The sequence below is a fragment of the Pseudomyrmex gracilis genome, unplaced genomic scaffold, assembly GCF_002006095.1.
Source record: "Pseudomyrmex gracilis isolate BER0280 unplaced genomic scaffold, ASM200609v1 scaffold_2, whole genome shotgun sequence".
NCBI lineage: Eukaryota > Metazoa > Arthropoda > Insecta > Hymenoptera > Formicidae > Pseudomyrmex > Pseudomyrmex gracilis.
In genome coordinates this window covers 1932856-1948392 of record NW_018020586.1, presented here as the reverse complement: position 1 = coordinate 1948392, position 15537 = coordinate 1932856, and the positions used below count along the sequence as shown (strand labels likewise).

At 34.4% G+C, this 15537-nt stretch overlaps 2 protein-coding genes across 3 annotated transcripts; one reads left to right on the top strand and one right to left on the bottom strand.

Moving 5' to 3' along the window:
- The first annotated feature begins 291 nt into the window (after nucleotides 1-291).
- Nucleotides 292-1557, top strand: LOC109853557 (tctex1 domain-containing protein 2-like). Its single transcript, XM_020425784.1, has 4 exons — nucleotides 292-571; nucleotides 757-890; nucleotides 968-1101; nucleotides 1218-1557. Exons 1-4 carry the CDS (start codon nucleotides 411-413, stop codon nucleotides 1263-1265), a joined length of 477 nt encoding a protein of 158 aa, XP_020281373.1. The 5' UTR covers nucleotides 292-410; the 3' UTR covers nucleotides 1266-1557.
- Nucleotides 1558-2239: 682 nt separating this feature from the next.
- LOC109853542 (proteoglycan 4) lies at nucleotides 2240-13717 on the bottom strand. 2 transcript variants are annotated; one of them, XM_020425766.1, is made up of 11 exons: nucleotides 13539-13717; nucleotides 8768-8927; nucleotides 8260-8386; nucleotides 8009-8126; nucleotides 5650-5728; nucleotides 4506-4551; nucleotides 4129-4234; nucleotides 3961-4048; nucleotides 2917-3869; nucleotides 2634-2837; nucleotides 2240-2523 (listed from the first exon to the last, which is right to left on the bottom strand). In XM_020425766.1, the coding sequence occupies exons 2-11, from the start codon at nucleotides 8889-8891 to the stop codon at nucleotides 2389-2391; spliced, it is 1980 nt and encodes a 659-aa protein (XP_020281355.1). In that variant the 5' UTR covers nucleotides 8892-8927; nucleotides 13539-13717; the 3' UTR covers nucleotides 2240-2388. The 2 variants fall into 2 exon arrangements, with proteins under 2 accessions (XP_020281355.1, XP_020281364.1); XM_020425775.1 differs by lacking the exon at nucleotides 13539-13717 and adding an exon at nucleotides 9091-9186.
- Between the last annotated feature and the right edge of the window lie 1820 nt (nucleotides 13718-15537).

Below are 15537 nucleotides of genomic sequence, written 5' to 3'. Positions count from 1 at the left end.
GCCGCGATCGCGCGGCCGAGGTCAGTGACCCCGATTCGATTCGGCTCGATCAACCAACTAACCAATCGGCAACGCGGAAAAGAGGCAACAATAGGTGCGATATATTCGACTCCAAACGTGCACTTCTCGGTCCAAATGCTTTTTTTAATATAGGATATTAAATAATTAAACGAAATATGTTCAATTTAATATGAAAGAAAGCTCTTTGTGGCGTTTTTTCAAGATTTGCCTGCCATTGGTCAACTCGTTTACTGCCTACGTTGTTTGTATATTCTGTCCATAGATTCTGCTGACGCGCATTGTGCATTGTTGCCCGTAGTTACTCTAGTGGTAAACTTGAAGAGCATTTTCCTAACCTCAATATTATAGTTGATAGAGAATTGTAAAAGTATCTCACATTTATCCTGCAAATGGCAGGAGCAAAGCGAATAAATTTAGTGAAACATGACGTGATGCAAGAGGTGAAAGATATAACCGAAGAGAAAGAAAGAAAAGATATGGAAGGCGTGAGTGGCAATGGGGAAACAGCTGAACAACCAGTTTATCAAATACGACCTCAACTTTATGAGAAGTACTTCTATCTGTCTATTTAATAGGTTCATTCAAAAATTGTACATAATTTTGCATTTGAAATTGTGAAATAAATATTATTTCATTTTCAAAGTAAAACTATATATTGTCTATTGTACAACAATTGATATTCTTTTACAAAGAATTTAAATACATATGATTAAAATTAAACTACTTTTAACGTAGATTTAAACCTCTAAGTGCAAAAGAAATAATTCACGATGTATTGTTTGATCAACTTGCTACAAAATCATATGACGCACAGGCAGCTGCTCAATGGACCAAAGATATAGCAGATAATATTGAGAGAAAAATCAAAGGCAATGTTTGTTTTCTTTGTATAAATCTTAATATATGTATGCAAACATGTAGTTTTTTGTTGACATGGTTTTTACAGATTTACAGTTTAATAGATATAAATATATTGTAAATGTAATTTTGGGACAGCAACATGGAGCGGGTGTAAAAATAGGTACAAGATGCATTTGGGACGCAGAAGCTGACACTTATGCTTATGATAGTTATGTCAATGTAAGAAAGAGATACAATTTAATCTTTGACACTTGTCATATGTTTCAAGATATATGTATATCCTTTTTTTTTATATCTCATTGTCATTATGAATTAATTGCGTGTTGTTCTTTTAGGATACTATATTTTGCGTGGCTATAGTATATGCGATTTATTTTTATTAACATTTGCAAACAAAAGAACACATTTAAAGTAAAGCGCATGATTGGAAAGAAATATTAATATTTGAGAAAAACATCAGCAACTTTATTAAAGTACAACCTGTTATGTTACCATACAGTAACAACATATGTTATGACATAATTTTTTCGCATAATTATTTAAATATTTGTATCCACAATGCAATGTGCATGATTTATGTTTGCAGCGATATTTATACCCCTCCCCCTTTACATACATTTATAAACTAAAATTATTATAGCACCATAATTCACGGTAATATATCATTAAAACTCATTTATTCTATTTATTACAATATTTTTAATTTTTTATGATTTGTATACGTATATATATATATTGTTTATATATGCTTTATTTGTTTAACCACAAAAGATCTGTTTAAATAATATTTAATTTTGAGATAAATAGTATCTTATCTCACATATACCATTAATTTAAAGATTTATTTAATAGTTGTATATTGCGTAAAAAAAGTCTGATAATTAATATTTTTTAATTTGATTACATTAATAAGTCACCTCAATATAATGTACAATATACATTTTGACAATAAAAGACAATGTATAAATAAAAGTATAAAAATACTTGTTATTAAAAAATCTAATTTATTACATATAATAGTCTATTGTGCATTCCATGTGTGCGTGCTATTTATTAATTATTAGCAAGATATCGTCATATTGATTTTTGATATATAAAGTTAGTATTACTGAGATTCAATTTTATGACATACAATAATATTTGTTTTGATTATTTGCTTATCATATAACTTGATTTACTTTAAATATTAATACATATACACACATAAATAATATAGTTCTCTCAATTGCACTTTCTGTTTGAAAAGTATATGTTCAAATCTTGTAAAGTAAATAAAGAAAAAGAAAGAAAAACAGAAGGCAGAACGTGCAAAATAATTCTAGCTCACACATTAGCAAGAAAAAGAACAATATAAAACTTGTGTTCTAACATAAACTATATATTTTTGCGTTAAATGTTCTAATCTCGTAACCTTTCGCATGCTGTGGCTTGTTTGATTAAATTATATAATGTCAGTATGTGGCTCCACGTATTCGATTAATATCTTACAGGTGTAATAAAAATAAATTACATAATAACACATGGCAACGCGCAGCACAAAGGCAGGCAAACTGGAACAACAGCTCCTCCTTTGCTGGATTTAGTCTTGCTTTTGCTAGAAGCTTCATATTCGTACTTTCCGCTAGCCTTTTGCCATCCTCCCTGAAAAATAAAACAAAAATTGATTAATAAATTGTGCTAATTATCTTTCACGAGAAATATATAAAATATGTTTTATAAATACTCGGGCGTAATACAGGTTGTTGACTTACGCTAGATTGAGACATAGCTGCACTGGATTCTTCTTTCTTAGTAAATTCTGCTGAACCAGGTGGATAATAGACCGGTGGGCCAGCAATATTCGTGCTTTTAACTTTCGGTGGTGTATGCGGGACAAAATCAACTTCTTTTTTCGTAGCTGCCGATTCTTTTTTACTTCGACGTTCTTGTCTCTCTATATCCTCCAATACTTCTCGCTGAGCAACGAAATACATATATAAGATTCTTGATCATGTATATTAAAATACAGTGTTACAATTAATTTATTAATTTTACCTCGGAGTCGGAAAACGAAGCCATAAGATCCTCGAGTTTTGCCGGTGGACCTTCGCCATTACTAATTGGTTTGGCAGGACTCACTTGAACACCAGTCGGGAATGGTCTTGGCAAGAGGACTTCGTGATCGTCCGCATTTTTGTTCGGCGGTACGGTTGTCGTAGTGTTCGAAAATTTGTAGATTGTCGTGCTGGACTGCGGTGGTGTGCTCTGTTGCGGATAATAAGTCGTTCTTGTGTCCGGTTTATCAGGCGTTGAATGACGTCCGCTGGATGGCGGTCTGCCAGGTTTGTATTCCTCGATTCGATTAATGGTTCTAGTGTGCTCGATGGTAGGCGGTTGATTTTGATATATGATTGTGCTTCCAGGATAGTCCGGACGATCGCCTGGTCCACCAGGATAATTACCGTCCATTTGATAATACTTCTCGGTCACGGTGGTTTTGGTTTCCAGATTTGTCGGCGGTGGACCATTGCGATAGACATAAGAAGGTTGTGTCGGTTGGCCACCAAGATGTTCCTCGCGGTAGAACTTCGACTCTTTATGATAAGTCGTGGACTTTTCGGTGACATCGGTCGGCGAGCTACTGTATCTGACTGGTGGACTTGGTGGATGTCCCGGTGTATTTTCTGCCAGAGTCTGATACGTGATTGTCCTGTCTGTGGTGGTAGTGCCGCTGGTTCTCGGTAAGGTGTACGTGATCCTTTGATCGCCGGGCAACACGACGGTTCCTGGCGCACTGCTACCTGGCAGATACGTCTCCGGAGCTCCCGGCAGTTCGTAGGTATACGTCTTGATCGTTGTTGTTACTTTTGTATTTGGACCGGGTGCCAGATTGACCGGTATCGCTGGCGTTGGCGACGGAACTGGCACGTACTCGACGCTTTTATATTCTTGCGGAACATTCGTGCGCACTGTAGTCACCGTGCTCGATCGTGGTTCGGTTTGATAACCTTGAAAAGCAAAAGCCGATTAAAATACGTCTGTTTTATATTCTATGTTACAATTAGATATATTTGAATTTCTCTTTAATGATGTATTTACTAGATTCATGAACATATTTGACGTCTCTTTGAGTTCCTGGCAAAGGCGAGGTTTGCTTCGAGCGAGACGTTGAGCTGTCGCCATAAACCTGTAATAACATTAGATGTGAAATAACATAAACAAGTTATTTCACTTTGAACATTTACAGTATAATATACTTCATCTTACCAGTTCTCTGTTAACTACTGTCTTTTTGATGACCGGTTCTGCGCTCTGGTACGAGTACGGCGCTGGGGTTTTAGTCTCTTCGTAAGCGGTTTCATGAATGTCGTCGCTGTAAATGTAAGAAGTTTTTATTACAATTAGACTTTGTAATTTTAACACGCTCACTGTGGAATAGACAAACATATTCAAATAATTCGTTCGCGTTTCTATCTGCAGATTTCAAATGTCGCGTATAATTTAAAAACCAATCAAGAAATTTATTTATTTGTGATTATGTGAACGAGAAACACAAGACGCTTTATGATTAAGTCGTTTGGCATTCAGTCAGAAACCGATAGTATTTTAGGATTTTATTATAAAGCAGAATTATATACACTTACACCAAGGGCGCGCCAAGCTGTTTGTTATCTGATACAGTCCACGAGTCTGAAACAACAAATAATGATCATCTAATATGATTGTTACGCTTATAAAAAAAACTATGATAACAGTTTAGAAAGAACTACACCATAGAGAAATATTCTATGATAATCAATATCAATTACTTAATGAACGCGCAATATTTGAAATAACAAAACGTCATGTGAGCCACAATGATTTATGGCGATAGTTTTTATCTGTGGACGCGACATGAGATTCATAAAATCTACGAAATAACTACTTTAGCAATTGTTTTTATTTTATGACTGACAAGGACATCTTTTTAATCGATGTTCTTCTAATAAATATCGTGTATTTTATCTCTCTATCTCTCCGGATCGTGATCTTTCCTCTCTTTCGGTCTTTTTTTTTTTTTATCTTTCATTCTTTCTTTTAGAGAGTTATGTGGAAATCGGGCCAGCCTTCTGCTATATAAGCGGTCCTAATATGGCCGCGTTTGTGTGTTATACGCGATCATAAAAAACATAAGCGATATTGCCTCTGCCAGGCAGAGAAATTTTCATCAATTTGTACTTCTTTGGAATAAAATTTCGAAAAAAGAATTCTTTCTCAAGCAACTTTGTTTTGTTGATTTCGTTATTTAATTACTTATTAGATAAAAATTGATTTTATTAAAGTTTATGAAAGTGTAGGAAAAGACGATAAGACATTTGGACATTTCTTTGTCCACGCAAAATTTACTTCAATGCACTGTTCGTGATACAACCGAGTAGTCGACGCTGAAGATATTGTGTGATCCGTTCGATTTTTTTCATTAACAATTAACCGTAAATCAGCAAGGCCGCCACGCGCCTTAAAAGGCGCGACACGAGTAACCAGCCCCCCTACCTTCCGAGATCGCTTCACGTGTTATTCACTGCGGCCCCGCGATGAAATCGAGGTGTGTGTTACTAGCTTAGTTATTTCGAGAAATCTCAGTATTTTACGGGATGCCACGCAATTACCGTACGGTAGTACGGTAAGACAGTGTATAGACAACGCATGTATGTTAATAAATACCAATGTACTTATTTGCATACGTATTGCTTCTGTTGCGCAACGCAAGTATATCTTTCTCTCTCTTTCTCTTTCTCTCTGTCTTACCTGATTTCCCGTCGAGATCTTTGTTATATTGATACGACACTTGCTTGTACGCTATCGTTTTACTCTGACCGGGTTGGACCTGCAAATGCAAGCAGCAATTAGAAAAAGTCTCACAATATATTCATAGGTATTTAGGTCATTCGTTTTTTTATGCAGCATTGATCCGATCTTAACGAATTGGTGCGAGTAATGCGTGGGCGATGTGTCATTCTCGAACTTTCCTTATAAGACTCTGATTACGATTGTTCCGAACGCATGGGCGGATTGGAATTGTAACGACATTTGAATCCCGCGGAACGAATCACACTCGAGTGATAATTGTTTTAACTGCAAAGCGCGTGTATAAAATAGTAGAGGAGGTATCGTGATTTGCGAATGAAAAAACGTTCTATCTCGATCTTTTAATATGCGCATCTTATGCTACTTTTGTACGATTAAGTGTTTTTAAATATTAAGAGAAATGTACATGAGTAACACGTGTGTAAAGTTTTTGATTAGATTAGACTGTAGATTACATTAATTAGATCTCATACAGCACAGAAAAGTCAAAAAAAAAAAAAAAAAAAAACAATAAAGATATCTAAACGACTAGAATTGTAATTACACATAATTTATTATTTTTAAATAGATAAGATTACGGAGGTGGCATCGCTTGAAATTCTTTTAGCTCGTTACTTAAATTGAAGATATCAGCCTAGTCACATGCGAAGAGTTACAAACTAATTTATTTTCATTGAATGTCAGGTCATAAAGTACCAGTAAACACTGCAATTATCTTGCTCTCAATCACACGCAAGACATCGCGGATGCCTAGTGTCGTGATCTTCTAATGTCAAATATTTTGCAAAAAGCTATTATTATTATTATTACACAGTTGATACGTAGTTCTCGCGATATATATTTTTTATTATTTTTTACATAAAATAATTGTGCAAAATTGAACATTTATCAAAATTTTATTTTTATCAATTTCTTTCGTTTTTCTTATCACGATTTTCTTTTGTGAAAATATTTCTTGAAGCTTCGCGTTCGAAGACCATAGGTCAACCGGCAGAGTGAAGGAGCGGCATAATTGCGGTCATCAGACGATCACGATTTGGCTTCGATGAAGTTAGTTAACTGCACGAGCGGCCATTACAGCGAAGTTATATGACCAACGAATTTATTTTTGCTGTTGGTTGGGACTCGATGTGACTCTCTTCTTTCAAGTATAAGAATGATCTCACTATTATTTCTTGCGTTTTCTCTCTGCAGCTGGAGGGGAGCTTTTAATGTTGGTTGTCTATATGCGCGTTACTTGCACCTCAGGGCAAATACACGAACGATGTAATCTGCGTAGCGTATGCATATAATTGGAACTGCATTTAGTGAGATGCATAAAACCCGGTGGGTGTTACCACACAAGTGATTAATACTCTGCAATTTTCTATACGCTTGATTTCTCTATAATATTAACGAGCGGGATAATATATTTGTTCGTAACAACGTTGTTGATGAATATCAGAGACTTACGATGCAGTTTATCAATCGATAATCAACTTTTTCTTCATAGATCCGAAATTTTTCTAAAATAAGCGATTGAATTTTCAGATTGATTTAAAAGTAAAAATCTTTTGTAATAGATTTGCGAATTCTGCGAATAATCATAATGTATGGTTGATATTAATCAAAACCTTTCACTTTTTGCTTGTTCGACTCGAGCCGGTTGTGTTCGGAAATTTTTAAGTATTATCGAATAGGCTTACTTCATTAACATCAGGTAATCAAAATGGTCGTTTTTTGATCAACAGCGCATCCAGTAATCTCAGCAAGGGCGCGTGAAACTAGTTTCTTGCATGCATTAATCATGTGCGTATTTTTTTGTGCAAGAACCAGTGCCGTCAACGTCTAAGTAATTTCATCCGGCGCGTGTCGAGATTATCGTTCTTTCCTGTTCCTGGATTTCCCCACAGGCCATCATAACTACATATTTACCGAACAATAAGACAACATAACTCACATTATTCCGGATTTAAAGTTTTTGTTTTTTACGATTCAACCAATTTGCAAATCTAAGGTCGTTTAGTTTTTTATCAAATTTATAAATGTATTTATCAAATTTTATCAAATTTATTTATCAAATAATTTTTCGGTCAATGTGAGTCGTGTATGTTCGCGAAATATATTTTTAAATAAAATTCATTACGAAAAAGACATCTCGGCCGAGAGTTGAACCTGGATCTCTCGCATCATCTTCCGTACAAAATTTACGATTTAAGTTTTAAAAGTAATTGATACGCGCGATATATTCACTGATAATAACTGACAAGTATTTGTGTTAGTTAGAATAAAGTTTTCTAAAAGATAATCGGAAACTTACATTTTGAAGCTCTGCATCGAGAAATTCTAGTCCCGGAATACCGCTTGATGCTCCAGTTGGACCGCTGCTGACGAATTTTTCAGTGGTGGTCACTTTCGTACGAGTCGGAGACATGGGTCTGCAGGTAAAAATTTAAATTTGAACAATTTCGCTCTCGTCGGAGATTACACGATTGTAAGCAAATAAATAAGTCATATTTCAAATTGTTGTTCAAACGAACATCTGATTTGAAATTATTAATTCTCACACACCTTCCTTCGGAAATCACTCTGGTGGGGTTGGCAGCCATTCGATATTCAACTTGGGGCAAGAGTGCTTTTTCTCGGCTAGGAGTGGCACTTCTCGAGACACTCGTCTGCAAGTCCTCGAGAAGTGCGTCTAAAAGAGCCAAACAAATCAATTATACGTTTAACACGTTTTTTCTCAAAAACTTCTTAACGAATCATTTTTAACGAAAAAATACACACGTGAAAGAGCAACTTTCTTTCAAATAAGTACATAGATAACTAAATCGCGTCGACATTTATACATCTAAAATATTATTCCATTACGAAACGTAAATATACAAACAAAATATATGTAATTACATTGTAACATCATTTTTTATTCATTGTAAGCATCTTACATTACAAAGTTCGCGTAAAATACGTGTTCGTGAATCTCTCGTGGATTTTAAAATTTGACGGAAAATAGAACGGCGAGGAAGAAACGAACAAATGGATAGGATTACATCTCTGATGGCACATTTTAAAGATTTACCCAAGTTGTTTTCGAGGCTGCTGGCCGTGGCTGCTCCGTCTCTCTGGCCAGATATAGGACCGCCATGACTCACGATCTTCCTGCTGGTGTGAGTCGTCGTTCTCTCCCTCACAGCTGCTGACATTGTGTTGTTCCTCTTAGAGCCCTGCCCTCACGATATCTATAACAAGTAAACACACGCGGAGACGATTCCGATTAATTTCATTGCGAGTTGTCATTGATCAGTTTCATTCGTGGCGCGGTTATCGAATCGATCTCGGATTTCTGGAGCACGTCGAATAACCGGAATGACAACGGCAGATAGATACGTATCTCGTACTTACTAACAACGCCCTATCGCTTATAGAAGCTCGAGGTTATAAATAGAACCGATATTAAGATTCGTGTTTGTAGTCTCGTGGACTTTCGCAGAGACTTTCGCACTCGCCATTCGAAGCCGGTTTACGGACGAGGCTCGCGCAGCAGCCGTGACCAGAGTGGCCACTTTTAGGTTTGTGAGTGGGTGTTGGTTCATGATTTCCGTCGTGCGTGTATGTGATTTTTACCGTAAGTCATAAAAGCGGTTGCTTAAACGTATCGTTGGCTATTTAAAAGGCAAGAAACATTAGTACAATATCGTCGACAGTTTACAATATAAAATATTCTTGTATTTTGCATAATTGTTTTTTATGTATAGAAAAAATATATAAAGATTTCAGAGCAAAAAATGGACCCTTTCCTCAGAAATACGAATTATTCGAGGAAAGAGAGACGAGATCTGGTCTGGAAACTAAACCGGCGGAAATGCCAAATGGTCTTTTATTTATTCCGGAGGCACCAATACGAATGAGGCCAAGGGGCCAAGGAGATCTTCTACGAATCGGCAGCTAAAGATGTACAAAATACACGCGGCGAAACAGTTTCTGGAATTTGTTCTTCACCATCTATTACAGAAACAATCGCGCTCTCACGTTGCTCAATCGCAAAGAAGAAAAAAAATCAGAATCTTTGATCTAAATTTGGCAATGACAAATGTTCCTTATTGAGGAGACAGATTTGGATAAATTAGTTCAAGGCCAGATGAATAGAGATCAAGGTCAATTGCGTTATTGTACGCGCCTTTGCGACGAATATGAATGCTTGATTGTGATTTACGAGTTGTTAATGACATATCGCACTCGGTCTACGTAGTGCAGGCACTTAAAGATGGTTTACTTTCAGTAATGACATATCGTATCGACGAAATGTACACGCTTATTTTCTGGAGTGATTTTTTTGTTTATTGAAATTTTATGTGAATCTTGTGTTTTGTAATATTTTATAAATTCTGTTTTATATATTTAATCTATTTTCAAAAGCAAAATTTAACATTCTCTATAATAGTTATGTCAACCACGAGTAACGCACATATGAATTAACAAATCAAATAAATTTGCACTAGTAGGTAATCGAGAGATCAGTCCCGATAATGATTTTATACTACTTGAACTTATCGCACAATTTCACTTTCGGATTATAACTTGACTTCAAAGCACGCCGCGTCATTCCTGTTTAATATAGAACGCACGTAACTACTGGATCAGCTCGAATGAGCGATATCGGTTACAGTGGTGTGATTAAAACAAGCTGTGTTGCACAGAAAAATATAAATCGTATGATAAATTCCTTCTAATAGTCATAGTTGCGAAGTACATTTTTACGAGATAAATAAAATCTGTGGCAAATAGATAATGTCAATAATTGTAAAACGGTCACAATGATCAAACAATACGATTAAAAAAGAATTTGTTAAAGTTTGAAGCATTGTGTGCTCGTGCGGTCGTGCTTTGTCAAACGTTAGTTACGCGTCATTGACAGCACGTGATGTAAGTAACCGTTTTTAAGCTGACAGTTAGCTCCGGTCGTCGTTGATGACATTGTACTCTATACTCTGTCAAGGTTATCGTGTCAATCGAAACGACGATAACTCCAATTTGTTCGATTCCAAGAAGGATATCTGACTGGGTGAGTCTTACGTTAATCTGTAATATGACCTCTGGAGCAATAAATATGGTTTTGTAAGTCGCAATTCCATTTTTTTTTTTTACATTTTAATTATAAAGCGTAATCAGCGAAGATGTTTGTATTTTCTCGACTGCTGAAATGAGATACAAACAATAATTTCATTTTGCACCTGCGCGTTACCGATCACAAATCTTGCGCAATCACTTTCGTCTTATTTAAACATGAAGAGATTGTGAAGTAATGCAATGTGCAGATGCAAGAAGGGAAAAAATAATAAGAGTTGTACAGCATTGCAAAAGTATATTTAATTTGACCAACGACAATATATAATCTTTCAAGAAACTAGTTTTATTTGAGATCAGACAGAGATGTTTTTTCATTACACGCCAACATAACAAATGCGCCGTTGATAGAATTATAATTTAGTTTTTAAATAATAATAATTCTTTTTGTAGTTTGTTACAAAATTTGTCTCTTTGTAAATGAGACTCGTGTAAAAAGGCGCTGCTTTCTTCCAAGGATCAAGTACATTGTATTTGATCCAGCAATCTGAACGTGATTGAAACGCGATACCAACATTGATTACGAGCGCGGGAGAGTATTAAAGTTCTCGATACGAGAAACTTCTCCAATTTCTTATGTTTCTCATCAATGGCCTTCGTGTGAAAAAAAAATACATATAAAAGTTTCAAGTTTAGCTGATCATTTTGTTTAACTTACTTTACATAAACATGAGAGTTCACGAACTAGCATAAACTTTTTTATCACTGTACAAGTAATAAAATTGTCACGTGAAACATAAGTTAAAAATTCCACAATTTGTTGCGTAGTCATTAACTTGAATCGCGTCTGTCGTCTTTATTAACGTTCACATGTGGATACGTATGTGAGATACACGTGTGAAAAAAGAATATATAAAGCTCTATCTTGTGTAAATTTGATGATGACATTTGACATTACGTGGGTGGCAATGGTCCAACCAACTGGCGCCCAGAATCTTGTGTCTAATCTCTCTTTCTCTCATCTCTTTCTCTGTTCCCGCCGCCATTCTTTGTTTAACCCGTTTAAATTTAACCCACTCACTTTTATATATCATTATTTACTTTTTCTTACCAGATTTTCTACTGCTGAGCGCATTTGATATGCAAGAAATCAATTATCGACGCGGATTTTTTGCATTTGGACTTTGTTTAACTGATGCGCGAAGTAAATTCCTTTATGAACATTATTAAATTTATAATGTAATATAATATTTAATAATATTTAATGTAAAAATATATGTGTATACAAGTTTTGGTAATGTAAACTTTACGGAAAATTATCTGCAAATGAATGCGGTTCTATTTTTGACATGCCGGTTTTTTGTGTTTGATAAAAATTTTATGAGCTGTTCTTTCCTTTCCCTCCTTTATGTCTGTCTCTGGCATTGCGCCTAAGTTTGCTTCTACTTTTGTCACATGGCGTTCTCTTTTTTTCTCTCTCATCCCAGTTGTACAAATCTACAAGCCAGTTTTATTTATTTTCCGAATTATCCGTCTCAGGCAGAAATATACCGTTCTGCTGATGAAAATGGAGCGTAAGAACAGCGTAAAAAATAATTTTTAGAATTTAAATTTTATTAGATTTTGTTCAAAACAATTTGCTTTCAGTTTTTGTTTTAAATTAAACAATTGACAATTGGAAAAAATATAAAAAAAGATTCATAAGTATAACGAATTTTGTTAAAGAGAGAAAACAAACTCGAATTAAATTCTTGTGCGTTATTGCTCTTACAAAGTTCTTAATGAAGGTTGTAACGTAGTCTGTGATGTAGCTCATGAATTATGCATGTCGGTATTTACTCTGAGCGATCTTTTAAAACGCACCTAACATGGCTGAGAGATCTGCAAAGACGGAAAGTGGGATTTGACCTTCCGCCTATCTTCGATCATCTGCTCACCGTATTACGTGTGCTTGAAGAAACACCAGAGTCGACATATTAAACTGGTAGGTATCAGACAGTTAATACAATTAAAGTTGTTTATACAATTGATATTTCAATGAAATAAAAAGCACAAATTGCTAACATAAAAACTATATATTTTTCATAATAATTCAGTAATTATTATTATGTTAAGTCTATGTTAAGCTTATGTTAAGTTTTGTATAAAATATGTAATTTTGCATTGAATTTAGTTCGCGCATTAAAAACAAGTAGTCGTGAGAAATATGAAAGATTTCTGGTTAAGATTCTTCAACCTGGTAACGCTAGAAATCATAGCGTGTTAATCAATGACATGTGTGGCATAATGACAGTCACTGTCTGCAGTCATTCAAGGAACTGAGGGACTTTTTTTTTTTAAAGCGACGAGGAAGAATAATTACTACGTAGTGTCGATAGCGCAATTCACTCACGGCTAGCACCAATAATTATTTAACGGAAATTATTTTATTTACTTGCACAGAGCTGTTCTATATGTCAAAACAATTAATATCAATTTGCAGTGTGTCAAGCTGATAATTTACAAGTGGTAATTGTAATAATTGTATTTAATTCTTTTTTATACAAGTGTAATTATGTTTCTATTACTTGAAATTTTACGATTATATTTATTGTAGAGAAAATTAATTTTCACAATTGTGTTCTATACAAATAGAAGAATTTTTACGAAGCTGGTTTTTCAAGTATTGTCTGCTATATTTTAAATCAAATTCGATATAATGTTAAAAGAAGTTACATCAAGTCTCTTCTATATGTCACATCAATAAATTTAAATAAATATCGCGATAAAGATGCAGCTGCTCTTACCTCGCGAGAAAGGGTAATCCAAAATTTGCACACCGGTTAAATCACTTTTTTTTTTTTAATCAACTTGGTCTCTTCCCGACGACTGAGTGCTTACGAGTACGTCCAACCGATCAATCCAGATCGAGCGAGCGGTTTGCGAGACACCGGATTGACCGTTCGTTCAGGACTGGTTACATACACTTGCTACGCTGCTCACAGAATCCATCGTGGGTAGACAGGACCAGTGCGTGCGCATGCGCGATAGATCGCGAATTGTTAAGTGTCCCCGACCCATGAAAACCCTCGACCATCATGTTCCAAGATCGAGAGATGATCAATATTGCAAAACATCAATCCGATGTTCAATCCATTCATGATTGAATTACATCATCGAAGAGGTATTTTACACATTGCAATATATCTATCAGTGAGGTTTGTATATGTAATCAAGCAGAAATACACAAATAAAGATTATTTCAAGCAATTGTATTTGTTATTATCAGTTCACGTATAATAACGCACATGTGCGTTTTTGCTGTAACTCGTCAAAACACGAAATCAAGATCACATTACGTAATTAATGAGATTATCATATTTTTGACGTATTACCAATGTAAACTCAGCAAAGATTATAATAATATTATAGATTTCTTCCATCTCTCTCTCTAACTAAATTGTAAACAGCGTTTACACGTTTCACAATTTGCAAGTTTGTCAATTATTGATTGTAGATATCGCAGTAACTTATATATTGTTATCTTTAATATTTTAGTTTTTATCTTAAAATATATAACATTTTGTACACGTTACAAAATTATTGTTATCAAAATTAACATTTTTGCAAACAGTCGTTTTAAATCTTTTGAATATGTGTAAATCTATAAGCTTGTATATTAAGTCATATATATTACATAAGCTTATAATATAAAAAATAATAATAATAATTTAAGAGAGAAAGAAATGATGCGGGATGATTTAGTTTCCTTGTAATTAAACCGAATGAGAGACACAAGTCTATTCTTATAAGGTCTGCAGACCAACTACTCCGACGATGACGTCATGATGAAAAAAAAAAGGAAAATAGAAGATGACAAAAGATATTTCAAACCTGTTGCTGACGTCAGTTTGTTTGATCCTCACTATACATTCACAAATCTGAACATTTATGTGTGATTGTGGGTAGAGTAGTCGAATGCGCATATACACATGTCGAATATATATGTATATACATATGCATGACACGTATATGTACTTACATACACGTGACTACTCACAATATATATCATACATAAATATAGAATATACATATAATAAATGCACGCATAAATGTAGAATATATACATATATATTATACATATATATTTTCTATCTTCTCTTTGCGCTGTACATATGCAGCAAAGAAATAAACCTTAACATGGCTACAGCCGCGATTTACGGGTCTTGTTCCCGAGCGCCGCAAAGTGCACGTTTGTGCACATGAAAGAGAACTATGTAGTCACATTTATAAAACTAATTTAGTGAAGGAAACACTATTGAAACACATACAGAAGCGTATTAACGAAAATTGCGATAACTAATCACGTTATTGGATCTTTGGTATTTATATATTCGCCGAAATTCATAAAAATTAAACACAAGATCTATTACCGTTTGTTGTTAAAAAAGCATATCAAAAATAATTACACAAACCACGATATTTTAATAATTCATTTTATATATATTTAATTATAATTAATTTTGTATATTTAATTTCGTATATTTAATTTTGTATATTTAATTTCTGCTTAAAATATATTTGCAATAAATAAAATTATATTATTTGATTGGTGTTTTTAATGAGACCAACAATTGCTATAGTAGAAAATGATGTTGTTGATGTTACTATAATGATTTGAGTTTAAAAAAATTTTAGTTTGTGTAAAACTCTACACACAATAAAAATATAGACTATATACTTTTACACATTATTAGCTGCTTTATGATATGATAATTCAAAATATTTGCATTTTCTTGTTTCATA